General features: G+C 42.6%; 1 protein-coding gene and 1 long non-coding RNA gene across 5 annotated transcripts in view; one reads left to right on the top strand and one right to left on the bottom strand.

Moving 5' to 3' along the window:
- Window positions 1-26,022, top strand: part of PREP (prolyl endopeptidase) — a 120,196-nt gene extending 94,174 nt beyond the window's left edge. Inside the window, exons 11-15 of the mRNA XM_058734835.1 lie at window positions 12,067-12,203; window positions 15,166-15,260; window positions 18,275-18,406; window positions 22,058-22,214; window positions 25,274-26,022. Coding sequence (XP_058590818.1) covers window positions 12,067-12,203; window positions 15,166-15,260; window positions 18,275-18,406; window positions 22,058-22,214; window positions 25,274-25,568 — 816 coding nt within the window. The 3' untranslated portion in view covers window positions 25,569-26,022. The remainder of the gene's footprint in view (window positions 1-12,066; window positions 12,204-15,165; window positions 15,261-18,274; window positions 18,407-22,057; window positions 22,215-25,273) is intronic.
- Window positions 1-26,923, bottom strand: part of LOC131514618 (uncharacterized) — a 197,480-nt gene that overhangs the window by 42,556 nt on the left and 128,001 nt on the right. For all 4 annotated transcript variants that reach the window (XR_009263166.1, XR_009263168.1, XR_009263165.1 and 1 more), the window contains one exon: window positions 24,633-24,783. This is a non-coding gene — a long non-coding RNA (uncharacterized LOC131514618). The remainder of the gene's footprint in view (window positions 1-24,632; window positions 24,784-26,923) is intronic.

Below are 26,923 nucleotides of genomic sequence, written 5' to 3'. Positions count from 1 at the left end.
CTCCAGCAGCTGTTTGTGATGCCCCTGGAGGCCTCTCGTTGCGCGTGTTCTCACTGACCACCTCTTTGCAGCCTGCCTTCACCAGCAGGGGCCCGTTTCTGGCTCCACGTTTCCCGGTGTGGGGTAGTGAAATGCACTGAGGTGCTCATGAGCTTCTTAAGGATTGTTCTGTAAGCGACTTGAAATCCTCTATGATAGGTTGTTCTTGCCTCTTGCTCACCAGAGGGGTTTATTTTGGTGATTTGCATTTGCATTGTTTGAGAGACGCTAGATAGAAGCAGACCAGCATAATAGCTGCACTGGAAGTGTCCAACAGACACTCACATAAATGTCTTTATGCCAGAGAATTGTTCTTCCAAATTCACCTCTTTAGTATTCCAGTCATTCGTTTTTCTGCAGTGCAATGATTTTGTGTGCATTTGCTCCTCACAGTGTTCGGCTGTATCTCACTTGCCCCTTGGATACCTACAGACGAGAGAATGGCAATTGGACAGTTGTGCCTGCTTCCTGGTTCTGGGGCTTTTGTCAGGACTGCCCTTAATCCAGGGGCACTCTTGGCCGTGTACAGCTCTGTTCCAGCACCACCACCCCTTGCCCCCCGCCACGAAATGCTTGATTGCACAAACACTGCTCTTTCCTCCTCACTAACATCTGTCTTTCCTAGTCCACCCTTTTAAGGAAGGCAGCTCAGCTACCAGCCACAGACCCTTAAAGCTCTGTGGTTCTCTTCTATTTCTGAACATTCTAGCCGGAATTTGTCTTGTCAGCATTTTGCCTATTAACTTTGTTTTCCTAAGGCAATAAAATAAATAGGTGGTCCACCCTAGTTTTGAGTTAATGAGAATTCGAAATTGATTTCATGTATTCTTCCAGGGTTTTTATGACACAGGTGCAGTCCCATGCAGTAAATGACCATAACTAAACGGTTTCAGAGCCATGAAGCCCACCCACCCTCGCATTGCTGAATTAACAGATTAACAGCTACACATAAGGAAAATGTCAGGTGTTAAATATTTTTCATTAGTAATACGTTGGAAATTTGTGACCTCATACAGGCTTATACAGTCTCTTGAGTACCCCAACCGGAGTTCATTTGTATTTTATTACTTTTCAGCTTATAAGCATTTTGACACCAAACTCTTGACTGCTTTATTTGTAAGGATTTTTATTTCAATATCTGCCACTTAAAATACTTTTTGGTGTGTTGTTTGAAGCATAGTGTCCAGTGTGAGCATTTTTCTTTGTGCATTCATCCAGCACTTGTCTCAGGGCTCACTCTCTTTCAGGCACCGTGCTAGCTGTAGAGAGGTAACAGACCCACGGGGGCACATGAGGGCACAGCAGCGGTGCCATACAGGATTCGGGAGGGGTCCCTGGAGGGGAACCAGGGGATTTGCTGATCCTTTATTTATAGTGGCTAAGAGCATGGAGTCAGCCGGCCCAGATGCAAATCCTGACTCTGTCACTTACAAGATATATGATCTGGACTAGCTACTTCTCTTGGTCTGAGTGATGACCCCCCCCCCCCCAAAAAAAGGGAGTATTCATGGTATAGACCTCATTAAATGAGGGAATATTTATAAACTCTTACAGTAGTGCTTGGTTCAGGGTTAGACTTGCTTAAATGTTTTACATCAAGTAAAATAAATAACATCTATTTTGACTGAAGTAAGGGCTAAAGAAAATTCTGTTGTGAAAAATGCAGAAACTAACTGGAAGGCACTTTAGTATTTGTTTTCAAAAGTATAGAACTTTAGATGATAGTCTGTATGGAAATTTATGAGCCCTGGGTTCTATCTCCAGCACGTTGGCTAACTTATTCCCTGTGTTTTTAGTTATTCTGCTGTTGCAGGTAAGGAGGAACTTTGTAACAACAAGAGAGGCTCCGGAAGTGAAATAAGCTGCCATTTGTGCTCTTGTAAATTTCTTTCTTACCACTAGAAATAGCCAAGCAGAGGCTGAACCTGCTTGAGATGTAGCTTTGGGGATGCCTACATTGGGTAGGAGCATGAGAGGGGGGTCAAATAAGGGAATTCCTAAGAGCCAGTGAATTTTTTTTTTTCAGTTGTGCTTTAGTCTGTAAACCCTTGCAACTTTGGGCATCTGGAGATGTGCCAACTTTGGGCACTTTCGGTGGAGAGGACAGTTTCAGTTGGGAAGGATTCAGAAAGGTTGAAGGCAGAGGGTGGAGAGATTTAATATCTGGTCTGAAACATGAACGTCATTTTATAGAGGATGGGGGTGTGTTGCATGTTTTGAGTAGGGGAGTGACCAAGATTAAAAGGAAGGTTCTCACTCTTTTTTTTTTTTTTTTTAATCTCAGGGAGATTAATCTGGTAACAAGTGCCCAAAGACTGGAAGTGGGAGTCCTGTTAGGAGACAGGCAGGCAGGGATAAGATAGTGTGCTAGAGGCATCCAGGATACCTTTTGAGGCTTAGGAACTGAGGTGAGCTGGTATAGGTTTTGGGGGGATCAGAAAGAGTGTTTGATATGCAATTCTAACCCATTTATTCATTCAGCAAATGTTCATTGAATGCAAGCGGTGCAGAGCTCCTAACCCCTGGTGATGGAGTCCTCATGCTGTTTTCATAAAGAGCAAAACAAACACATGTGCATTTGACGTGCAGCCTAAATGCCACCGTAGTAAGCCTCATTACCGGCAATTTATGCATTCTGCGAGAGCACCCGCAGAAGCAATGCCTGTTATAAAAACAGAGGCTGCTTTCTCTGAACCTGTGCATGCAGTAGGTCCTTCACATTTATGAAAAGGTCTGATTGTGTTTGCAGTGACCACAAAGAGGTCAGACCAGTGGAGCTGAGGATGGCTAGTATGTTTGTGGTCAAGCCATATTTATTCATCATAGCCCAGAAGCCTCTAAACTCCAGACAGACTTCAAAGTACCATGATCTACTTGTGCCACTGTCTTTCTTTCCTTGTGTTCAGAATCTTCCAGTTTCTATTTCACTTCTTGCTCCATAGTTTGAGACTGGGAGTGGGCTTATTATTCCAAAGAACAGATGGCCAGCCTTTGAGAGCTGAATGCATTTTTGCAGAGATTATCAGTATAGCACTTAGCACATTGTTGGTGCTCAAGGAATGTACCAAAAGTTAAAATAGGTTTTTAAATAGACTGATGTTGCTACTGTTGAGGTCCCCATGGGAGTTTTTAAATCTCCAGTGTTAGAAAAATGTCTACCCATCCTTCGAAAAGCAAACAAAAAGGACCTGGAATAGAAATTTCCTTTTATATTTTCTGCCCAAAGGTGACTCTTCCTTGCTTCTCCAACATTAAATGCCTGGAAAATAGATAGGATTACAACCTTCTAATGCCAGGCGGGTATTTTTAACCTAAGCACAGTACAGAAATGTGCAGTGCCCCTTCAAAACCCTGGGAAGCCCTTCCTATACTCATCTTACAAGGTAATGGAGGCACAAAGATGGCCTTCTGCTCAATTCTTTGGGAAATGGAATGTCTTGATCCCTGTTTGCCTTGACCATGATATTCCTGAGCAGCTCTGCTCCTTGTCACATGTATTTGCCACACTTAGCACAGGCCACACAAGTGGCCTCTGTCAACTCTGATAAAAAGGGAAGCTCAGCACCCTTTTATGAACATTCTCCTTTTAACCTGTCAGGCCCTAAAATTAGGAAGGAGCTGCTATCACGGTACATTCTTCTCTCTGAAGGGCCTGCCCTCTGCAGTTTACTTTTCCTCTGTCATCTCTGAGCACGTCCCTTTACTGATGATCCTGAGAGCCCTGGCACTTGTCTCAGATAGCACCAGGTCTGAACTAGAACAAATGTGGGTTGAAGATTGTTTTCAGAAGCTTCAGTGGTTGCCCATGTTTGAATGTCTCAGCAAAATTGATTTTATTACCAAAGGTATTCATCTCAAGAAAAGTGATCGTTTCAGTGGAGATGGCTAGTCTTTTCATAACTGATGTTCTCTTGAAGAACAGTAATGTTTCCTTGATTTGTTTATGTGTCCTTGCTCCACTTTTTTTTAAAGGAAAATGTTTTTATTTCATCTTTTCAAAACCCATCTCTTAACTACACATTAAGACAACTGGGCATGTATTCAGTGACCATCATCTCATGCCTAAGCATGCTTCCAGAGTGATACTACTTTATAATTGGTGGCGCCTCTGGAAAGTCATACTTGACAATAAAGGATAGTCATTTCTGGTGTGTGTGTTTTTGTTTTTGTTTTTTTTTTAACTATATACTTTATGTAAGTAGAAACCCTTTGTCTCTTTTCTTCAATAGTTTTTTTTAATTTAAAGAATTCAACTTGAGGATCTGTGAGATCTTATCTGTTAAATAATCATTCATTAGAATATGGGCTTAAATATACAGAATTGGAATCTGCTTTAAATTTAATTGATTGCTTAGAAGGTTGGGGTTGCTTTCTTTAGGATTGTCATAAGCATTTTTTTTTGTTTCATTTGTGAAGTTAATTGTATCTGTTACACTTTTAAAAATATCATTGAAACTGAATTATTTTAGTAGAATGACATTGCAGATACACTGAAATTTTTATTATTTTAGTAATCTGCCTTCAAGATGGTAACACTGATGACTGTTTGGAGAAGGATCATCTTTCCAAGAAGACCTTTTTTGCTTTAAAAAATAGTAAATATTATAACCTCTGTATCTGAAATGTGGCTTTTGACATGCTTGAATGAGTCTCCTTTCAAGAGGGTAACAAAAACAGAAAAGCCAATAAATCACAGTATCTCTGGCAGAATATTTGTCCCCTGGATTCCCTAGAGACTGGTGATCATTGTCTTGAGAGGAAAAAAAATCTATTAAATCAGTGCCAAAGCTTCTAACGTTTGCAAAATATTAGATAGTTTACACCCAATAGAGATATTTACAAGGAAGTAATAACACAGTGAATTACTTTGTGATAAGAGTAGGAAAAAAACCTGGACCAGGGACTTAGAGCATGGTGGTAATTTTCCATAAACTGGCAGCGTTACCTTGGCAGGTATCTTATCTTCATGGACCTCAGGTTTGCCATTCATATAATAAGAGAGGGTGACCAGCTTATGAGGTCCCAGAGTGACAGTCTCTCCTTGTATCTAAAACATTGCAAATCTCCAGAATTTGGGATTATCTTGTTAACTCCCCGGGCTGAGAAAGAACTGATACCAGCTTTTTTTTAACCAAGTGGCACGGTCTTGGGACTGCTCAGAAAAGACCCGTCACTGTCCTCTATCGACAAACAGCGCGGGCTTCACAGAGAATGTAGACCTTCATTGCCTTGTTGTGCTGAATGTTCTTGGTTCAAGATGTGGAGTAACATTATTACACTGCTGTGAGAGTCTCCAAAATGAGGCATTTAAGTTTTAAAGGGGAGAGAAATAAAATTAAGGAAGGAAGCTTTCTTAATCTAGTGTTTGAGCAACCTTTGGCTGGCTCACTAATGTTTAGAACTAACTGACTTTGAATGGCTGCCGTGATGTTTATTTTGACTTGTGCTGTCCCTGATGAAGGTTTCATGTGGCCACATGCTTAAGTAGACCCTCTTATGAGATCTCCCAGGAGCTTCTTCAGTGGTAGTTGCAGTCTGTCAAGGGGAAGCGTGTGCCCAAGGACAGACCCTGTTACATTGGTGTCGCGGGCTTCTTGTGGAACTGGCTCTATTGCACAACCTATTTGCTCTGCTGCTGACAGGAAGAAGGGAAGGCAGGGCCCATCAGCTTCACATGACGAGCCATTACCGCTGGATGATAGAGAGACTTTCTCTGTTACTCAAGTAGCCGCCTGTTAGATCTTGTGTGAGCACTTTGTTTTCCTGTCCATTAAGGATCCCATAAGAGCCCTGGCATCCCATTAAAGGGCTGTGCCCACAGTGGACCCTCAAAAACAATGGATGTGTATGGCCAGCGCCCTCTCATTTGGTTACAAGTATGAGGGGGTAAAAAGTAAGTCGTTTTGCTTTTTAACTTGAACCTAAGTATTGTCATGGCAATAGGCTATTAAATAATGGAAGAATTACACATGGATTTAAACTTTGGCAGTTGTCTACTCATAAGGCACTAATGGCTTTTGTACATATATATATATATTACATTCTAATTTTTGTGTGTTACTGATAGTAGTTTCAGGTTCTATTCCTACCACAGTGCCACTTTAGCAAATGAGAGGCGTCAGGGAGACAGTTGGTTTTGAGGCTAGTGCTGTATGGAACCCTGAGCAGGTCCACCAGTACAAATGGCGGAGGGGAGGCCTGGCTGTGGGAACTGAAAGGACTGAGAGGTCCTTGGCACAAGACCAGATTCTGAGTTGGCAGTTGAGTGGCTGAAAAGAGAGAGAAATGAGAGAGCACTGTTACTAACCAAAATAAAAGAACCCCAAGGAAGTACATCCCACGTATACCCAGGGCATGGTGTCTTGCAGGTATAGAGGGGCCACCTGCCATGTGAGATCACAGCCCCTCGTGTGGCCTGCAAGTGTGATCTTGAAGGTCCGTAGCAGAGAGTAATTTATTAAAGCTCTCTGAGATGGCAGAGGTAGGTTTGCAGAGAGAAAAGAAGAGACTGAGTATGGAAAACAGTAGCATGTGGTGGGAAGAAGAAGAACTAGTCTGGATTGGTTAGGAAGGCTGGAAAAGAATTAGGGAAATACAGAAGGACCGAAGAGATACGCTGCCCAAGAACCCAAAGCAGTTGCCAGATAGAGATCAAAACAGATGAGGCCTGGGAAGAAACCAGTTAAAAAATAGCATTTCTGAACAGTGGGGGAAAGAATAATTCTTCCGTAAATGGTACATAATAGTTGGCCATTTGGGGGAAAGACCATATGTAAAAATAAACTCCATTTGGATTATAAATATAAATGTAAAAACTCAAAATGAAAATATAGACAAATATTTATATAACTTGGGGTGAGAAACTTCTGTCTACATATGTGGTATATATATTCAAGATACCACAAAGAGAATTAAAAGACAGGTTATAGGCTGGGAAGAAATGCAAGCAAAACATGGCAGGGGGAAAAAAGGTAGTATCTTTAATGTAAGAATAGTTTCAGGATGCCTTGGTGGCTCAATCGGTTGAGCAGCGTCCGACTTCGGCTCAGGTCCTGATATCTTGGTTTGTGAGTACCAGCCCTGTGTCAAGCTCTGTGCTGACAGCTCAGAGCCTGGAGCCTGCTTCCAATTCTTTGTCTCCCTCTCTCTCTGCCCCTCCCTCACTTACAGTCTGCCCCCCCCCCCACCTCTCAAAAATAGACATTAAAAAAAAACTAGTTTCTATAAACTAATCAGAAAAGTAACACAATAAAAGAACAGATACACTTTGTTTTCTGAGGAAGAGACATAAAATGACTAAAATGAAGATGTTTGCTAATTTAAAACTAATCTTAAAGCAATTATGAAATGGTAATATTTGCCTATTAGACCAGCAGAAATTAAAATCCATTTTAACATCCACTGCTAAGAAATGTACACTGAGGTAATTGCTGTCACTAAGGACTTAAATTGATACACTGTTTTTAGAGAATTATTTTTCAGAATATATTGAATTTTTAAATGGACATATACTTTGATCTGGCAATCTCATTTCTAAGAATATATCCTACAGAAATCATAGCAGGAGTATATGAGATTTATCTAAAAGGGATTTATTCCATTGTTGATGAGAGAAAAAGAATAGTCTGAATATCCATCAGTGAGGAAGTGATTAAATGTATTGGTGTACATTCATATGAAATGCTAGGCTGCCATTTTTGTTTTTCATTTTTTGTGGTTTCTTTTAATGAGGCAAGTCTGGGTGCTTTAACGTGGAAAGCATTCCATGATATCTTGCTAAGTGAGGAGAGGAGGAGTACACTGTAGGCCAATGTTAGCCTGATTCTGTGTATCGCCATATAACAATAACCCGAATATGTGCGAATATGTACGAATAGATGTGTCTCTATAAGCCTATGAAAAACTTGTGAAGGTTATGCACCACCGGGGCAGAGGTGAAGGTAGAGGGGCAAGGAGAAAGATAGAAACATTCGCTGATGCCCTTTAAGGGTGGTGGTGGAGACAAGAGTGAATGAGGTTGGAAGGCGTGAGCTGGGGGTGTGGGTTACTGTGGAGATGATTGATCAGGAAGGAAGAGGGAAATGGAAATTTAGCTCTAGGGGCACATAGGGCAATGCAAAAGGTTTTCGTTTTGTGTTACATAGGATAGGAGAAGTCGGAGTGTGTTTGCATGCCAAGGAAAGGGAGAAAATACAAAAAGAAAACATTGTGGTAGTCAGAAGTGTGGTGGGGGGTTGTCAAGGACTGGAATCTCTCTCTGGAGTTTCAGAGGGTGAGTGAAGTTGGCAGAAGGTTTTTTAAGAACTCCAAGCAGATGGCCTCTATGACGACAGGCAAGACAAAGAGTAGGGGATGCAAATGGGTGGTGCTGGGAATGGAAGAAAATGGAAAGTGTTGGGAACAGCTACTCTGGAGTTGATTTAGGCACAAAAAAAGGGTATAAGGAGGACATTTAGGAAAAGACATAGGGAGGAAAAGAAAGAAGGAGAAGCAAGGAACTCGTTTAGGGAAAGGGAAAAAAAAGACCTAAAGCATAAGTTCAGAGCCCATGACTTCAGGTATTACTGATTTGCAGCAAAGTGAGTGGACATTTTCTGAGTGCCAGCAGCTCGGAGAAGGAGAAAGGATCCAGGGGGGTTAGGTTAGCATTAGAGGATTTCAGGCATAGTGACACCACGAGGGCTGCTAAGGGTCTCAAGTTGGGCGAGAAAGCCCAAGTGAAGCTGACAAAGCAAGAGAATATAAGGGACTGAATGTTGTAATAAGAGTTGGGAAAAAAAAAAGAAAACAGATACCCCAGGAATAAGGGAGGGAAGGAGGTGGTGGAAAAACAAGTTGGAGTCACACAGGGGAACATCAGAGTTCCTTGCAGAGAGTCTCAGGTTCTGAGGGCAAAGACAGAGCCAGGTGATGGGTGTTCGCACTGCCCGTTGGTTTGTCTCCATGCACCTCGAGTCCCATGAGGGAGGAAGTTAGCTAGGTCTTGTCCAGTGCCTGGCACGTAACGGACACACAGCAAACATCTGAACAAGTGGCCAGCGTGGCATGGAAGCTAAGGTATCTGCAAGGACAGGATGCTGGATGGGTCCTCAATTGCACTGTGAAAGTCGCTAAAGAAAATAGTACAAAAACGAGGGGGAAGAGAAATATAGCCTTCCATATTGAATTGTCAAGGATGGTGGGGACACACCTGGTTTTAGTTGACACAGTTGACAAGGAGAGAGGGGGTGATAAAAGTAAATTGTGTGACTAGCTTTTGAGCCCTGATCCACCTGTGCCAGAATAGGTAGGAGACCTGCTAAATCTGCAGGTTTGAGCGCTCCACCCCAGACCTATGGAGTCAGAATTTCTGGGAACGCAATTTGGGAAACTGCATATTTAACATGTTTGTCATAGATGCTGAGGCCCACCCAGTAAGACTGGGTTTGAGAAGTAAATGGAAATAAGGAGTCTGCCAGCTTCTCATCCTATCCAAGCAAATCCAGAGCAGTGGGAAAGACAACCCCAAAGCATCTTAAAAGTTTTTGAAGGAAGCGGCTTTAAGAGGAAATCAGTTTCAGTTAAGTCAAAGAAGTACAAAGCATGTGATGGAAAATGGCAGGGCTATTTTTAATGACTGTTTCTAAAATGTTCATATGGATTCATTCCATGGTTATGAAGAGACTCAAGATTCCATTTGCCCTTTTATTGAAGAGTCAGGTTAAGGTTTATTATCAATTTCCGTTCCATAAACAGAAATGGCATAGAACACTGCTGTGTGTGTGTGTGTGTGTGTTTGTGTGTAGAGATGTGATAAAATCTGTATACACGCATATCTATATGGTGTGTATATTTATTTCAAGTTGGAAATAGCCTTCTTGTAAGGAGTTTTCTTGAAGGTGATTTTACTGTAATCATCTCACAGTGCCCTTTCACTTTTGGACAGCGTTCAAAATGTTATTTTAACATCCGAATGACACAGACTTAAGCTTGGATATATTTTTGCAACTACGGCCCGAAGCGGACTTTGTGCTTCTGATGGTATCTTCTAAAAGGATTCCTTTGTCCTGGAGCCAGACAGGGGAGACTTGCAGGTGTTGGAGATGTACAGGTGGCCACAAGAAGGGTGGTACCAGAGCAGCCAAACTGTCACAGAGCAACAAGATGGGCACTCTAAGAACAGAAGGAGAGTCAGCTTAGTGGGGACTAGAGGGCCATCAGCCCTGCTGACTGGGTGAAGAGTGGGGTTCAGACGAGGGTATTGCCTGATGACGGGTGAGCTGGATTGGAGAGAGATCAGGGGTTTGAGGATAGGTGTAAATTGGAGGGAATGCTATTTTTGAACAGATGACTCATTTAAGGTAGAATCACGTGAGACACGGGTGGCTCAGTCAGTTAAGTGTCCAACTCTTGATTTCAGCTGAGGTCATGATCTCACAGTTCGTGGGATCAAGCCCTACATCAGCCTCTGTGCTGACAGCAGGGATCCTGCTTGGGATTCATCCTCTCTCTCTCTCTCTCTCTCTCCCTCTCTCCCTCTCTCCCTCCCTCCTCTGCTCTCTCTTTCTCTCTCTCAAAAGAAATAAACTTTATTTAAAGAAAAAAAAAAAAAGAATCGTGTGAGACACTTTGTTCCCCTGCTCCAAATTCTCCTCAGGTCTGAGCTGAAGGCCCTATACTTGAGTTCATTAGCCCCAGCCAATGACTTGGAACTTGCTCCTCTTACTGTGCATTTACTTGTAGCACCCACACAGTTACACTCTATTAAAGGCTGCTAACTGGCCTCTAACAACTTTAAAGTGTGCCCCTTTTGATAATTCTGAACCCTGCAGAGTATTGTCCATGATTCCTCAACTCTCAAATTTACGTCTCAGTATTTGTCTCCGAAGTCAAAAACAAATGCTTCTTTTTTTGCTATTATTTCTTGGCAGGGTTCCAAAAACTACCAAGTTTGCAGGCTTTTATGGTGGCCCCGTAGTGCTTTTCTCTAAATCTGCACCCCTACCTCCCAACCCCTGGTTGATTTCCAGGGACTTTGTGGCAACTTCCTACAATAGAACTACCTTAAAAAGCTTTGGATAAAATATGGCTCCAAGCCACAGAGTGCAAAGGCTTATGTCCTTGAGTGTACCATGGAAGGTCAGCAAGACGTTTCTGAACTGGAACACTTTCCAGGTGTCATTTGGGGTAAACACACCATGTTTGCCCAAACAGAAAGCTGTTTACAGGTTTTCTGTCTGGAAGAAGGCATTATCAGCTTTTGGGGGCTTATCAGTTATTCTATGGCTTATCACTTGACTAGCATTCAATGTTCTCTTCCTTATGCTTTTTCTCTTACTCCTTTTATCCAAGGAGTAATGAATATAGAAATGTTGACTGAACTTGCCCAAGGTTGCCCAGACTCTGGCAAGTTTGATGAGCCTTAATTAAGAATGCTGGAGAAAATGTCTTTAACCAGGAATAATAGGATTTCTTTATCATTGTTGTTCTACACTGTAACCTAATATATGCTTTGTAGTTGCTAACAGTTACTTAATATCTTAACACAGAAGAAATGAAGAGTTGTCTTAACATGTAGAGAGGAAGTTGAATATGAAATTTGTTTCCTAGAAAAGTTTCCCCAAATTGAATTGTTTGGTAGGATGGCCAGATCTGACTTTTCCAGTGCTGGGAGGGTGACAAGGAGTAGAGAACTGAATGCCTATTCTCTTCCGTGGACCATGCAGTAGGCACAGTGGCCCCATCAGGGGCTGAAGAGCTGAGGCCAGGGGATAATAAATGGCTCACCCAAGGTCACCTGATTAGATAGTTGTGGAATAAGAATTCAAGTTCAGGTGTCCCTACTTTCAGACACTTGACTCCACACTATCTCCATAAAAACTGAAAGATGCTTCACCACTAAATAGCCAGTGAATGGTACTGGATATCCATTGTGCTCCTCTCTATCTTCAAGAGAGAATTCACTACCTGCACGTTTTTCCATTTAAAAGCATGCAAGTGTTTGTTGACTAACTTCTACTAAATCTACTCTACTTTCTTTTGTTCTAGATTTTCTACCCCAGTAAGGATGGTACAAAGATTCCAATGTTCATTGTACATAAAAAGGGCATAAAATTGGATGGCTCTCATCCTGCTTTCTTATATGGCTATGGCGGCTTCAACATATCTATCACACCCAACTACAGGTAAGCACAGGATACTCTTGGAACTTCAGCATATATTTAATCCTCACCATAGAGTGGGAAGAGACCAGAGACTAGTCTATTAACTCATTTTTAAAGTATATTTAACTGTATATTTCTTGCTTGTTTTTGTGGAGGAGCAGGGTTGTGTGTTAAGTATGTATACTTTGGGTCAGGAATTTCAGGATCGTTCACAAGCTAATTTTATGTCTTCAGTGAACGGGTTGTTTGAGAACTAGATGCTGAGGCTATATATAGCTGCCAGGCTACAGAAGGTTAGCATCAACTGAGGTCTTACAGAAAGGAAGCTTGTACCTTCAGTGTTTATCATTTGCTGTCACGCCACTGTCCTCAGTATTCTTTTCAGAGGGAATGTTTTTTCAGCTAATGATTATATTTTTCAGCAGCACAGAGTCTTAAAATAGACCATCTTAACATTCTACCACAGTATATTTTCTGTATATTCTGTTACTTCATTTTAAACTGTTCGGTTTATGTGATGATTTACCAACAAGTATTGTTCAAGGAGGGGGAAATCTGCATTGGTACATTTGCTATTATTTAAACATCTTCTGTCAGTTATTTGCAAACTTGATTTCAGTATCCGATTCACAGTATAAAACGGAGTTTGTGGTGAACATTTTTGGTAAAAACGAGGAGTCTCCTACCAGCAAGACCAGCTTTAAGCCAACTTATAAATAGAGCCTCATAGGAAATCTGGTCATATTCAGGAAGAAATGTATGGACAGGTGACTACCAGGACATAAATTCAGAGTAGATTCAAATAGCTGCCCAAAATTTGAAGACAAGGAAACTGTTACTTTGTTTTGAGCCTTTGACAGCTAAGTACTTAGGACTTGATCAAGTATGAAACACGGTCCCTGCCCTGAAATACTTGATATTATGAACTGCCTTGGATATCTGCTTAAAGAGTTTGATTTTGTCCTTTTGTTAGTGAGAAGCTGATGAAGTTGTAAAACCATCATGTAGACCAATATTTTCAGAGGATTTGTGAGGCATCATTACGTGAATAAAATGAAGGGAAGCCAGTCAGATGAGTGGAGTAATGGTTACTCTTCATTCACTGTCCAGCGACAGTGCTAATTCTACGTCCTGCAAGCCGCCTCCGCACCAACCATTGTTCTAGGCAGGGCCTGAGCTACAGGTGGGCTGCCATGTCATTGTGTGCCCCTCTTTATCACTCAAAGTGATGAAATCCAAGCTTCAGCGAACAAGTCAGAGACTTGCACCCTGAGCCTCGCTCCCCTTAGTCGCTACAGTGGGACTCAGATAGAGACAACATGGATTTCTCAGCTGATCTGTTGTAGCTAAAACTGCTTGTCTTCGTTCATTTGTACAAATAGTTATTAATCCTGCTCTTTTGGGATTTGAGAGATGAATAAGGGAGGGTCCCTGTACCATTTTTATCCCAGGACCCAGCAGATAGGCTGGGAGCTTCCGTAGAGACCATCAAGGGTGCATGAAAAATGTTGATGAGAAGACCAAATGATTGGAAATCCATTTGGCCAATCCAGTCGTGTGGTATGACCGCCTCCCCAGACTCCCTTTCTCTGCATCCTCAAGACTCGGGAAATTACCACTCAGGCCATCTAGAGTCCCAGGTTACAGAGACCTGCATTTCCCCAGTTACTAAAAGGGGAGAACGATAAAATTTTCATGAACATTTCTCAAAACACAATTAATTTTAGCTAACAGCAAATAGATGTCATTCAGCACTGTGAGGGTCAGACTGGAAAGAGGAAGAGAAAACAAAATCCAAATTTCCCAAAGGACTTACTTAACTCTTTCTCCTAGCAACTTTATGCTATAGTGTCTTATTTAGTGCTTATTTATAGTGCTTATTTCTAGAAAACCTTCTCCAGCCCTGAGACCTCCATGCTTGCTTTCTGGCCTGTGTCCTTGGTCTCCTCTACCTCTCTCACACCTTGTGTTACCTAATTTAGCATCATAATGTCTGTAAAACTGGAAACACTCTTTAAAACCCATATTTTAGGGGCGCCTGGGTGGCTTGGTCGGTTAAGCGTCCAACTTCGGCTCAGGTCACAATCTCGCGGTCTGTGAGTTCGAGCCCCGCGTCGGGCTCTGTGCCGACAGCTCAGAGCCTGGAGCCTGTTTCAGATTCTGTGTCTCCCTCTCTCTGTGACCCTCCCCCGTTCATGCTCTGTCTCTCTCTGTCTCAAAAATAAATAAACGTTAAAAAAAAAAATTTTTTTAAACCCATATTTTAAAGAGGTTTCTTTCTTCCAACTTGCATAGTTAGGAGAAAGATACCAGAAACAGTGGAGCAGGGACCACCACTAGGGATTCCTGCCAGCCCAGAGCTATTCGCACCAGGGCTGTGTCATGTGGCTGGTGATACTCAGTTTGCCGATACGGTTGTTTAAAAGATGGACTCAGTATGAAATGAGGGCTTCTGGTTCTTTCTCTGTTTGCATTGTGAATCATGTATTACCAGGGTGCCTGGCTGGCTCAGTCGGTTGAGCGTCCAACTCTTGATTTTGGCTCTGGTCATGATCCCAGGGTTGTGGGATCAGGTCCCACATGGGGCTTCATGCTGACTGTGGAGCCTATTTAAGATTCTCTCCCTCTCTCTTTCTCCCTCTTCCTTTGCCCCTCTGCCCCACTTGCACACACACACTCTCTCTCTAAAAATAAAGTTTAAAAAATGAATTATGTATTCTCACTTCGTATAGTAAAATATTTACCAATATAGAAAAATGAGATAAACCGAATGCTCATGAAAATGTATGAACTTTGCAGTTAAACATTAATCAGAACTTTTATATTTTTCACTTTAATCAAATAATATAAAAATATGAATCTCCTATTTCAGTATTTTACATGTGGAATGTCTTCAGGGATACATTTTCTTTTTGATGGAGGGAGACAACATGGTCCTTACCAGGCAGTTAACAGAAGGTTAACTGTTTGCTCTGTTTCTCAGTGTGTCCAGGCTCATCTTTGTGAGACACATGGGCGGTGTCCTTGCAGTGGCCAACATCAGAGGAGGCGGCGAATACGGAGAGACGTGGCATAAAGGTGAAGTATTTTCTGTACAGAAATACAGACATGGCATAGCGAAAGCTACGTCTGAATGAGCTGACGGGGTCAGGAGCAGAAAAGTGTTTGGCTAGACAAGTGAAAAATAAGGTATTTTCAAACATGTTGCAGGCACCACTGCCCCTCTAAAAACAAGTCCGTGTTTTCACATTTTGTTTCCCTTTGTAATCTGTTTATTTTAATCTAATGAAGTATGTATTTTTCAGAAACATTCCTTTTAGACCATAATCAGAATTGGTGGGTTTTTTTTTTTGTTTTGTTTTCATTTTTGTTTTGTTTTTTAGCAATGCACTAGATACATTTTTATCTATCACTGTCAAAAGTGAATCTGCAGGGCACTTTTTGGTATTTATTCTGTCTCTTCTTAGTAAATACCAGGTTGGTTGTGTGGCATTATTTGGCTCTCTCAAATAGGTCATTTTCTCTTAAAAGAAAAAGAGCAATCTAAAATAGAGCTTCCTGGGCATTTCTTTCCTTGTTTTCTCTGATTTTCCCGTGATTGCTGAGAAGTAGCATCCTCCTGGCCTTGCTGCTGTGACTCCATGATGGGTAGGTTTTAGACCCAGGAGCTCCATCCTTTGTCTTTTCTGGTTTTAATGATTTAGGCTCCGGTCTCTGGGCTCCTGAAACGTGTATTCCAGTTGGCTGAGAATACTGCTTCTATATGAAACTTCATTCTCCAGACTGTAATAATTTTTTAAAGCCCTAACTCTTCCTTTTCTTTATATATGGGGTACATCCTTTCTCCCAGCCTTTTGTGTATCTAGAATTCATAGACTAACCAATAGCTGGAGGAGGATGCAGGAACACACGTTCACCCTCACAGCCCCAGGTTTCTCCCCTCTCTTGACCCTTGACCATCATTTATGAGAAAGCCTGCTAGGACAAAGGTGGCCACCAGTGCTTGGTCAGCAGCCCCAGGTTAAAGGGGTCTTTTCCCACAGTAGGAACAGCAGATCTGTGTATATCTACTTGTTCCCAAATTTGAGGCCTTTTCTGCATCAAATCCAGTCCGCATTGATGAGGATAGATCTGTAAAGAGATTTTTCATAAGTACCTGTTACATGTCAAGATGTAGGAAAGGCCAGGTCTGACTGCCTGAACATTCACCAAGCACCCCAAGGGCTGACATCAGATAAATTATTTGAGCATCTTAGCAAGAGTATTTCTCATTAACAAATGGGCTCCTGACCTGCCTGCCATCATTAGGTCAACTACTCCCATGTGTCATCCCCAAAGACTTTATCAATGGTCATTGTGTAATTTTGACCCTGACCTGATATTAAGAGTTTAATTACATTAAAATCATACTGTGATATTAAGAGATGATTGATCAAATAAGAAAATCTCTACATACCATATATTTGACTCGTATCACCTGAAACACCTGATTTACTAATGACAACGTTTGTTTTAACTCACATACACCCCTATGTGGACTCCTGGTCCTGTGGCCCTCTCTTGGAGAACCCAGATTCTTCCCCATAAAACCCCTCTGGTCGTCAGATGTCTACCATGCTATGTATGATAGGCACAGTGCTCTTTCTCATCTCTGTATTAATTAGAACCAACTTATTGTCCAAAAGCCCTGGGTGGAGTTTGGAGCTTGAGGGAGGCTAACAGTAGACGATCTGTGCCGTGTTTAAACTGATTCATAAACTTCTCCAGATTTAGGCATAGGACCAGAAATGTACTTTTCCAGTTAGACCCCAGTATACTGAACATTGATATACCTAAATTCCGTTCTGTTTATGTATGGAGTTTAAAATTTAGTGCTCTTTAGAAAATATAGTCATATACCCAAAATGATATTATTTCTGGAAACTAAGTAATCCTAGCTGTTCTAATTCACTGATAATTTCTGATTAAAATTTTAATAACATTTGTTTTGATATGAAAAAATTTCTTCGTAGCACTGCTTCATCTTTAATTGAATTTCTGTAGAAGTGGTTAATCTCAGATATCTAATTAGAGCTATGCCTGCTTCTTGTTCATTTCATAGGCAGTTATTTCAGACATCTGTTCTTTTGAGGGTACATCTTTGACTTTTGGCCTTCACTTTTAGATATTCCAAGACCTTACAAATGTTCCTCTCTTTACGTAATTTGCATGGTTGTATACATTGGATGACTTCTAGATGAGGAAATCCGGATTCTCTGGGGAGATGTCTGAGATCTTCATTCAAGAACTGAGGAACTGTAATAGGCTGCTCTCTGCAGCACTACCTTCCCACCTAATTCCTGCTTACATTCCTTAATTAAGAGCAAAACCGAAGAACTTCTTTCTCATCGTTAGGATTTCAGTCTCCTGCAAAGGGGAGAGAGCTGAGAAGCACACCTGTGCAGAGCACTGCTGTTGTCCCCGGGTGGGGGAGGCACACACAGCCCCATCGTTGTTCACTAGGTGGAGCTCAGAAAGGGTTGAGCACAGCTCAAGGTTAAGTTGAGCTTCTCCAAAACCTAGGTTCGTTCTGATTACATGCTTTCATACTTTGGTCCTCATGGTTCTCTGACATAACAGATCATCTCTTCTCTTTGGGGCACTGCTGTTGTATTTAGAAAAATACAAATCCACCGTATGGCTTGGTGATTGTGGTATTGATGGATTTCCATGATGCATATTCTTTTTTTTAAATTTTTTTTTTTTAACATTTATTTTTGAGACAGAGAGAGAGCATGAACGGGGGAGGGGCAGAGAGAGAGGGAGACACAGAATCGGAAGCAGGCTCCAGGCTCTGAGCCATCAGCCCAGAGCCTGACACGGGGCTCGAACTCACGGACCGCGAGATCGTGACCTGAGCCGAAGTCGGACGCTTAAGCGACTGAGCCACCCAGGCACCCCCATGATGCATATTCTTAATGTGGTGTCAGCCCATTATGTTTAAGTGATCAATAGTTGAAACTCTGCCCTATCATTTGAATTCCATTTAGGTTAAAATTGTCTTTTTTTAATGTTTTGTTTCTTAACCAGTCTTTCACTTTGGCACATTGCAGGTGGTATCTTGGCAAACAAACAGAACTGCTTTGATGACTTTCAGCATGCTGCAGAATATCTCATCAAGGAAGGTTACACATCTCCCAAGAGGCTGACTATTAATGGAGGTTCAAATGGAGGCCTCTTAGTGGGTGAGAACTGGATTTTATTGTACTTACTAGTTAACACTCTGGGGGTTTTCAGATACACTGTAGACAGCTCTTGATTTACTTGGCTCATGGATGGGAGCAGTGGTCCAAAGATAACAAAACCCATTTGTATTGGAGTAGGTACCTGATAAATGACACATAAAGACCCAGCTGAGGGGCACCTGGGTGGCTCCGTCGGTTAAGCGTTCGACTTCAGCTCAGGTCATGATCTCATAGTTCATGGGTTTGAGCCCCACATCAGGCTCTGTGCTGACAGCTCGGAGCCTGCTTCAGATTTTATGTGTGTCTCTCTTTCTGCCCCTCCCCAACTCACACTCTGTCTCTCTCCCTCTCTCTGAAAAGTAAATAAACATTAAAAAAAAAGATACTGCTGAACCCATCTTACGTAGACTTGATTCATGATAGCCTGAAAAGCTGTCCCACCTGTCTGCCCTGAGCTCTTCTAAGCTGCACACTGGGTAGGACCCTGTCCCCACACGGATCCACAGGTTTATAGAGTTCAGCCATCACGGGACTGAGCCTGATAACCCCTATGGTTGTGCTACTCAGAACTTGCATGATCATCATGAAACATTTGTTGAACACCTGTGCTGTGGGTGCAGCCAGAGGACAGATGGAGAAAATGAGGTAGCATACAGATGGATGCACAGTGTAACAGTAATGAGCGAGTTCATACTGTTAGTTCTCACTTGCTGAGCACCTGTGCTGGGCCCAGGGCTGAGCTCTTCTCATGCATATTCTCATTTGACACTCACACAGCCCAAGAGACAGGAACTGACTGGGATTGGGTTAGTCCTGTTTTCCTAATGACTCAGGAGCACTGAAGGTTGAGTAGCTTGCCTAGGGTCACACAGCTGGAAAGTGTGTGATGCTGGGGTTGCACCCCAACACTATGGTTTTAGAGTCTCCTTTAACCTGTAAGTGGCACTGCCTCAAAGTGGCTTGTCCTAATTTTCGGTAGTTAAATTTCACTTGGTAACGAACATTTATGGGCTTTGCTTGCTAGGGTCCTACACCCAACGTCATTAGGATATGACGGGCCGTTGTACAAATGTAGGCTGGACTTACAGGCACAAGTTAAAAACACATGTGAAAATCCACTGTTTTGGAAGAGGGTTCAGGGAGGACAGCACATTCACTCAGTTTCCTTATCCTTGAAATGTACTGAGTCATTGCAAAACCTGAATACCTACCTGTTTTTACTCTTTACCCCAATAGAATATAGTCTTGTAAAAAAATTTTCCCATGTAGGTAAAATACATACGTCCAAAATAATTTGTTCAAATTTAGACAGGGCATTGATACAGTTTCAAACAACACAGACACCACCTCTGACCCCACGGAGCTTTTGTTCTAGTGGAGGAGGCAGACAACACACCAAAGGCCCTGAGGCCAGCAAGAGCACAGAGCATTCTGGCGACAGTAAAGAGGCCCATGTCTGTTGCTGGGCATGGTGAGCGAGGGAGAGTGTCAGGAGAGGTGAGAGACAGCAGGAGGCGAAAGCAGGCAGGACCCCGTAGCCAGTGTAGAGGACCCAGTTTACTCTGTGAAATAAGAAGCCTTTGGGGGGGGAGTGTCATAATTTGACTTATTTTGTAATGGGATCAATCAGGGCAGACGGAAGGGGAGGTGAGGGCAGAAAGGCAGGCGGCCAGGGAGGAGGCCTCCATCCCAGTGAGGCCCAGTGGTGGCATGGCGATGGAGGTAGCAAGAAGGGAGCAGATTCTGGGTGTGTCCTGAATTTGAGTGAACTGAATTTGCACGTGGATTGTATGTGAAGGTGTAAAAGAGAAGCATTAAGGGCAAATCTAAGATTTAATGAGAAGGGATATTGAAAATACCATCTGATTCTAATAGTGGGAGAATTGTTCTATAATTTACTTTCATCCAATAACTCCTTTATGTTTTCAGTTTGATATTCAGGAACTGGTTTATGTCTTTTGGCAAACCTGGTCCCATGAGGAACTTGCAGAATTGGATTTCCCTTTGTCAGTGTATTGAATGCTTATTAAAAAGGGGCTTATGAAAAGCCCCTCTCACATCTGAGTGAGAGAATCAGGGTCCCCCAGGGTAGGACTCAGGATCTGGCATTATGAATGAGGACTGAAATCAGAATTAGGGTGCGAACTAGGTTTTTTGCCAGAGGCAGGAAAAGCCCAGATTTTCTTGACTAACTCTTCGTCATGCCAGCTTTGATGTGACTCCCCTGCAAAGCCTCCCTATCTGCCTTACACCGGGTTGGGTACCCCTACCCCCCACTTCCATAGCACCCAGACTTGCCCATACTGGAATTGCTTGTTCACTTATCTTCCCCACTAAAACATTTACTGGTATATATCTCCAGTGCTGGCACACAGCAGGATGTTCAATAAACACTTGCTGAATTATCAAAACAAAGAAATACATTTATATAACTTAAGTATACAAAGAAGAATATTTTAAAACAGTACAAGAATGTGTACTGTTTAGTTGATTAATTAGAGCCCGTTCTGGGTTTCAGGCCCTGCCTTGGGCTGTATGAACAGTTTCTACTCACGACACTTCCCACACCACGGGTGTGGGGTTTTCCCCCAACATCAACCAATTCTCCAACTCTCCAGACACCCACTGGATGTCTTACAACTCAGTTCGGTTCTGATACTGCCCACAGTCAGCACAGACTCCACATGGCAAGAACTCCGACTCACAAAACTGCCCCCACTTCAGACACCCAAGTCCAAGCCTCTTGTATTTCTGACTGGCTATCAGCTGGGGTTCCCATACCTGCCTCCTCAGGTTTGAGAATCTGCCAGAACAGTTCATAGACCTGAGGAACAGTAAGATGGAAGACATGCGTAGAGTAGGGGATGGGGTAGAGGGGTGCTCACAGAACTAACATGCCCTCTCCGGGAATGCCACCCATCCAGTATTTCAGTGTGTTCGCCAACCTGGAAGCTCTTTGAACTCCACTGTTAAGGGGTTTTACGGAGGTTCTATTGTGCAGGCATGATAGATTAAATCATTACTGTTATTAATTCAGTTTTCAGCCCCTCCCTCCCCAGAGGTCAGGGGTGGGAATTAAAGATCCACCTCTCCAATCACATGGTTGGCTCTTCCGGCCACCAGTCCCCACCATGTAGCCATCTAGGGAGCCACCAAGAGTCACCTCTTTAGCATGAACTCAGGTATGGTTGAAAGGGGCCAGTTATTTCTTACCCCTATCACTCAATAAATCCCAAGAGTTTCAGAAGTTCTGTGCTAGGAACTGGGGACAGGGACTAAATATGTATTTCTTATTATGTCATAGATCCTGAACAAGTTTTCTTCGTGGAAACAAAAAAAAAAAAAAAAGGAAAGGGAGCAGGAGACACAGATTTTCCAGGAAGTCCTTGAGTTTTTCCAAATAACACTCCCTATTGAGATTCACTTTGGGGAGTAAAGCTCTATTCCTGGTGAGAATACCCTACCCCTCAGATATAGTGAAAGGAGGGAGAAAAGCTTATGGCCATTAGGCAGGGGGATTTATGATGGTTTCTTCCTGTGCTCTAGGAAAAAGGATAACCATGGGTCTGAAAGTATTTAAAGTGTTATTTTGTTTTTGTTTATTTAGATGTTTAATGATAGACTGCCTCCCTTTTCTATCTTGGTTTTCAGCTGCTTGTGCAAATCAGCGTCCTGACCTCTTCGGTTGTGTTATTGCCCAAGTTGGAGTAATGGACATGCTGAAGTTCCATAAATATACCATTGGTCATGCCTGGACCACCGATTATGGGTGCTCAGACAGCAAACAACACTTCGAATGGCTTATCAAGTAAGGTTTGAATTCATATTGATATATATACATATACGTATATATACAGATATATGTATACGTATATGTGTATATATATGTATGTGTGTGTGTGTGTGTGTGTGTGTTGCTAACCGTGTGATATTATACTACTGAACAGAGTCAAAAAGATAAGTGTTTGACTCTTTGTCCTCTACAGTTTCTCATATTTGCATATAACTTACTGCAAAAGTAGGGAAAGTGATGGGAGTACCTGTGTGTCTTCCTTGTTTTGACCTTTAACAACAACAAACTACAAAGATGTGATAGGCAGACTTGTAAGCCCCACCCCAGATTCCTGTCCCCTGGTTTCTTTAATCAGACACTGATCTGGGTGCTGCTGTGAAGGGACTTTGCAGATTAAATTAAGGTCGCCAGTCAGCTCACCTTAAAATAAGGAGATAATCCTGGATTACTGAAGTGGGCCCAGTCTAGTGACTAACCCTTAAAGGCAGAGCACTTTCTCTGGCTGGAGTCAGGGAATGCAGCAGAAAGGGAGGTCAGATTGGAATCATGAGGGCTAGATCTGCCATTGCTGGCTTTGAAGATGGGGGAAGGGGCCTGTGGGACCTGAGAACAGTCCCCAGCCATCATTCAGTCATCAAAGAAATGGAAACCTCAGTCCTGTAACCACATGGGAACTGAATGAGTCTGGAAATAGATTTTCTTCCCAGAATTTCCTGATAAGAGCCCAGCCAGCCGACACCTGGATTTCAGCTGAGACCCAGAGCAGAGAAGCCAGTTGGGCCAGCCCAGACATCTGACCGAAAGAACTGTGAGAATCTATGTGGGGCACCTGGGTGGCTCAGTCAGTTGAGCATCCAGCTCAGGTCATAATCCCAAGGTCATGGGATCCAGCCCCATGAATCAGGCTCTGCACTGAGCAGGCTCCCTGCTCGGGATTCTTTCTCTTAAGGAAAAAAAAAAAAAAAAAAGATATCTGTGTTGTTTTAAAAGCTGCCAAACTTATGGTAATTTGTTATCCTAGCAATCACAAAATAATAGAAAAAGGTGTCATCATACTTTACATCTATATATGGAATTTTTAAAGAAGGAAATAGAGATGTATGCAAGTACATTAAACTTATTTTGTTCTCTCAGTGTAACCATGTATATTTGAAACTACAAATCACATTATGAAAGTATTGCACAGCTTCATTCCTCGCCTTCAACCACTTTGGCAAGAACAGTGAGAAAATGGCAGGTGTTTAGACTCTTCGAGACTTCAAGCTACATTCTTTTCACTTCCCACATTTAGGGGTTTGGAGACCGTTATCAGCAGCAGTTAGGAATTGCCCTTAGGATGGTGCAAGAGCTCTGTGTCCCCTGTCCCAACCTTCTCAGTCAACTTTAAATTTCAGTACAGTAATTTCTCCAAAAACTTTTTCTTTCAGTGCTTTTTGTGGCTAGCTCCTCACTTAGAGATTCCGCTAAAATGACTAAAGTTTTTTCGTTAAATACTTTTAAAGACACAGATAACCTCATTGGCAAATACCAGTAAAAGCTGAATATTTAAAGAGGCTCTAGTTCAAATTAAAGAAAATACACACGTAGGGAGAGAAGTCCCATCTAAACTCAGTTGAAAATACTGACTGAATTGTTTATCAAAGGCAACAAAATATTCAGTGGAACTTAATACTTCTAAAATTAATTTGGGGGGAAAGAAGTTTCTAAGTATTTTTTTCTCTCAAGATGTTGTCTGGGATATTCCTACTTTAGACTTTAATTTTCCAAACTGGCACTCGCAGGCGGTAGTCTCCTCATACCTCCTGTTCCCAAATGAGCAGAGAGCTCAGCCCTACACCACAAGCTGAGCCAGAGGGGGCCTTACCGGGGGAGCTGCTCAAACCCTGCAGCGTGTCCCATGAAGCACCGTCTGGAGACTAAAGGGGGTCTCCCCAATGAGGGAGCTGAATTTCCAAGTTTGGGAATAGCTTCAATAAATTTTCTACAGAACTTCTCAGAATCTTTGATGTAGAAGTGTGGCATGTGTGTGAATCTCACAGGTAGGGGTTGGTATTCTGAGTAGGCAGAGTTATCCAAACCTTTTTCCCCGAGAACTAACCCTTATCTGGGGTTGATCCAAGATCAGTCTTAAATGAATCAGAAAACCGATCCATTGCCACCCCCCTCTTTTCTGTTGGGAGGCTTACCTCCAGAACTTTTCAGTCTTGGTATGGTTAAGTGAGCAGAAATTTTACTGTTTTTGACTATTCACCCTCCAAATAAAACTCTACTAAAATAGTTGATGGTATTCATTAATACCGAACGCTCTGCAAGACATATGTCCATATTGAGTCAAATGTGAAGAAAAAATAAGACATCTTGCTCACCTAACTACTAACAATTACTGTTTAATTTGGCTACACTTTTATTCTTAAAACCCTTTTGTTAGCTTACCTGGAAGGCTGTGCTTCAGAAGGCGCCTCCTCTCTACTCCTCCGCTAACTCCATCAGCATCAGCCAAAGGCCGTTTCTTTCTGCTGGCCTGTGAGAGCCGCCAAGAGGCCCAGAGGGGACCCGTGTTCTTCCCAGGACTGCCAAGCTGAGCCTGGAATAAAAGTTTCATAGATATTAAAGGGGCAAAAAGCTGTAACTTTGAATTTCAAGTTTTCCAACAAAAGAAAGGCTTGCACCTATGACGTCCACAATCAGTAGTTTAAAGTCAGTCCGCTTTGTAGTCGCGAAAAAGTAAGTCTAAAGAGTGTGGGAATCATTCAAGACCGTAAGTGTGCATATATAGTCACGGTCATTTCAACAGCCCTGTGAGTTTTTTGCTTTTTACAAAGTCTTCCAAAGCGCGAGCAAATACATGACACCGCTGCCCGGTTTCCAACAGCGCAGCCTGCTAGGGCCCAGCTGACGATGCAGGCAGGGTCTGTGGCGGTCCCCCGTGTGCCAGCTAGCTGCAGCCGTCGCTGGAGAAGTTAAGCTGCTACGCTGCCTCGCTCACTGGGCCCACCAGTCCTCCTTGATGAGCCTAGCGAACAAACAACTTTGCTTTTGATATCTGGCCCCACGAAACTGCCTCTGTCTTTCAGATATTCTCCGCTGCATAACGTGAAGTTACCGGAGGCAGACGACATCCAGTACCCGTCCATGCTTCTCCTCACTGCCGACCACGATGACCGCGTGGTCCCACTCCACTCCCTGAAGTTCATTGCCACCCTTCAGTACATCGTGGGCCGTAGCCGGAAGCAGAGCAACCCCCTGCTTATCCACGTGGACACCAAGGCAGGCCACGGGGCTGGGAAGCCCACGGCCAAAGTGATAGAAGAAGTCTCAGATATGTTTGCATTCATAGCACGGTGCCTGAACATCGACTGGATTCAGTAAATGGAATTTCCCACTCCCTCCTGACAGCCGGGGAAAACCTCAAGGGCTTTCACACCGTTAACTCGGAGAAACCACTGGGCATCATGCTTCCCCACGTGGACACTATTCCCGCACTCACAGACTGCAGTTGAACAGAACTGCTGCGGGAATTTTATCTTTTTTAGGCTTCTCCTTTTTAGCAAGCCCTTGGCGTTTCTTTTTCCACCCTGTGCAGGCACATGTTTTAAAAAAAAAAAAAAAATTAAAAAGGCATGTTTGGATAAATAGCTAAATGGCAGCCAACACATCGTGAATAATAGATCGCTGAATTCAGAGCCGTAGTCGGGCACACTTCATATAGAGCACTCAGTGAAATGTGCTTCTGTAACCGTAACCAATATAGCTTTAAATGTGAGAGCTGTTCTCATGAAAAAGACTTCTTTACAACAATAATAAATGTTATTTAAGAATGGGAGACGTGATTTCTGGTTCCTTTGTGTTGAGGGGCATTCTGGATCACATCACTTTTGTGTTGGAAAAGCAGTTCCTTTCCGTACAAGTTAGTTTCCAAACAAGGAAATCCTAGAAGGCCAGCCCTGAGAAGAGGTTGAGTGCATCCATTCCAGCTCCCTGGTTTATTGTGATGCGGCCATTAGAGGCAGGCTCACTCTCCTCTGTATTAACCACTCAGCCGATCATCGGAGCCAGGGCTCTTTTGCTTTGGACACCTCTTCTTAAAAAGCAGCAGACCAGAAGCTTCAGATTATTGACCTATCAGTTTGGTTACAAACTATCCTGGACATCAGAGTACCTAGCATATAAAACTAAGAGATCACACAAGTGAACTACCCAGATACATCTATCCAAACTTACCTTAAAATCAGAAATTTCAGCATTTCCCAAGCTGTTTCCCCCACGGACCACTTAGGAACAGACTTAAACAGTTTCGGTCCCTCACCCCTGCCACCTTTTTAAGAGGAGGATATACCATTCCTCAAAGTATAGTTCATAACATTTCAAGGCATTAACATCTCATGAAACACTGTTCCTTTGGGTATCAGTCTGGGAAATGCTGATCTAATTTATGAGAGGAAAACAGTTTCTTCTTTGTCTTGCTTCATCAGATGACTAAAATAAAACCACTACTTTGTAGGAAGTATCTTAACCTTAAAAAACTTTAAAAGATCACCTCGTTATTCCATTAACTTGTACTTCCCCAGATAAGTCCGATTTTCCAATCGTACATATTTGTGCTTTTCTTTAGAGCTCTGCCTTTCACATTGAGGTCTGATATTAGACACCGTTTTCTGTCAAGTATATATCACTACATAGCAAGCCTAGCTGAAAGGTGGCTGCTTTCTCATCTAGAATCAGGT

This window comes from Neofelis nebulosa, chromosome 6 (assembly GCF_028018385.1).
Source record: "Neofelis nebulosa isolate mNeoNeb1 chromosome 6, mNeoNeb1.pri, whole genome shotgun sequence".
NCBI lineage: Eukaryota > Metazoa > Chordata > Mammalia > Carnivora > Felidae > Neofelis > Neofelis nebulosa.
The sequence above is the reverse complement of the archived record's forward strand: the minus strand, read 5'-3'. Positions and strand labels throughout refer to the sequence as shown.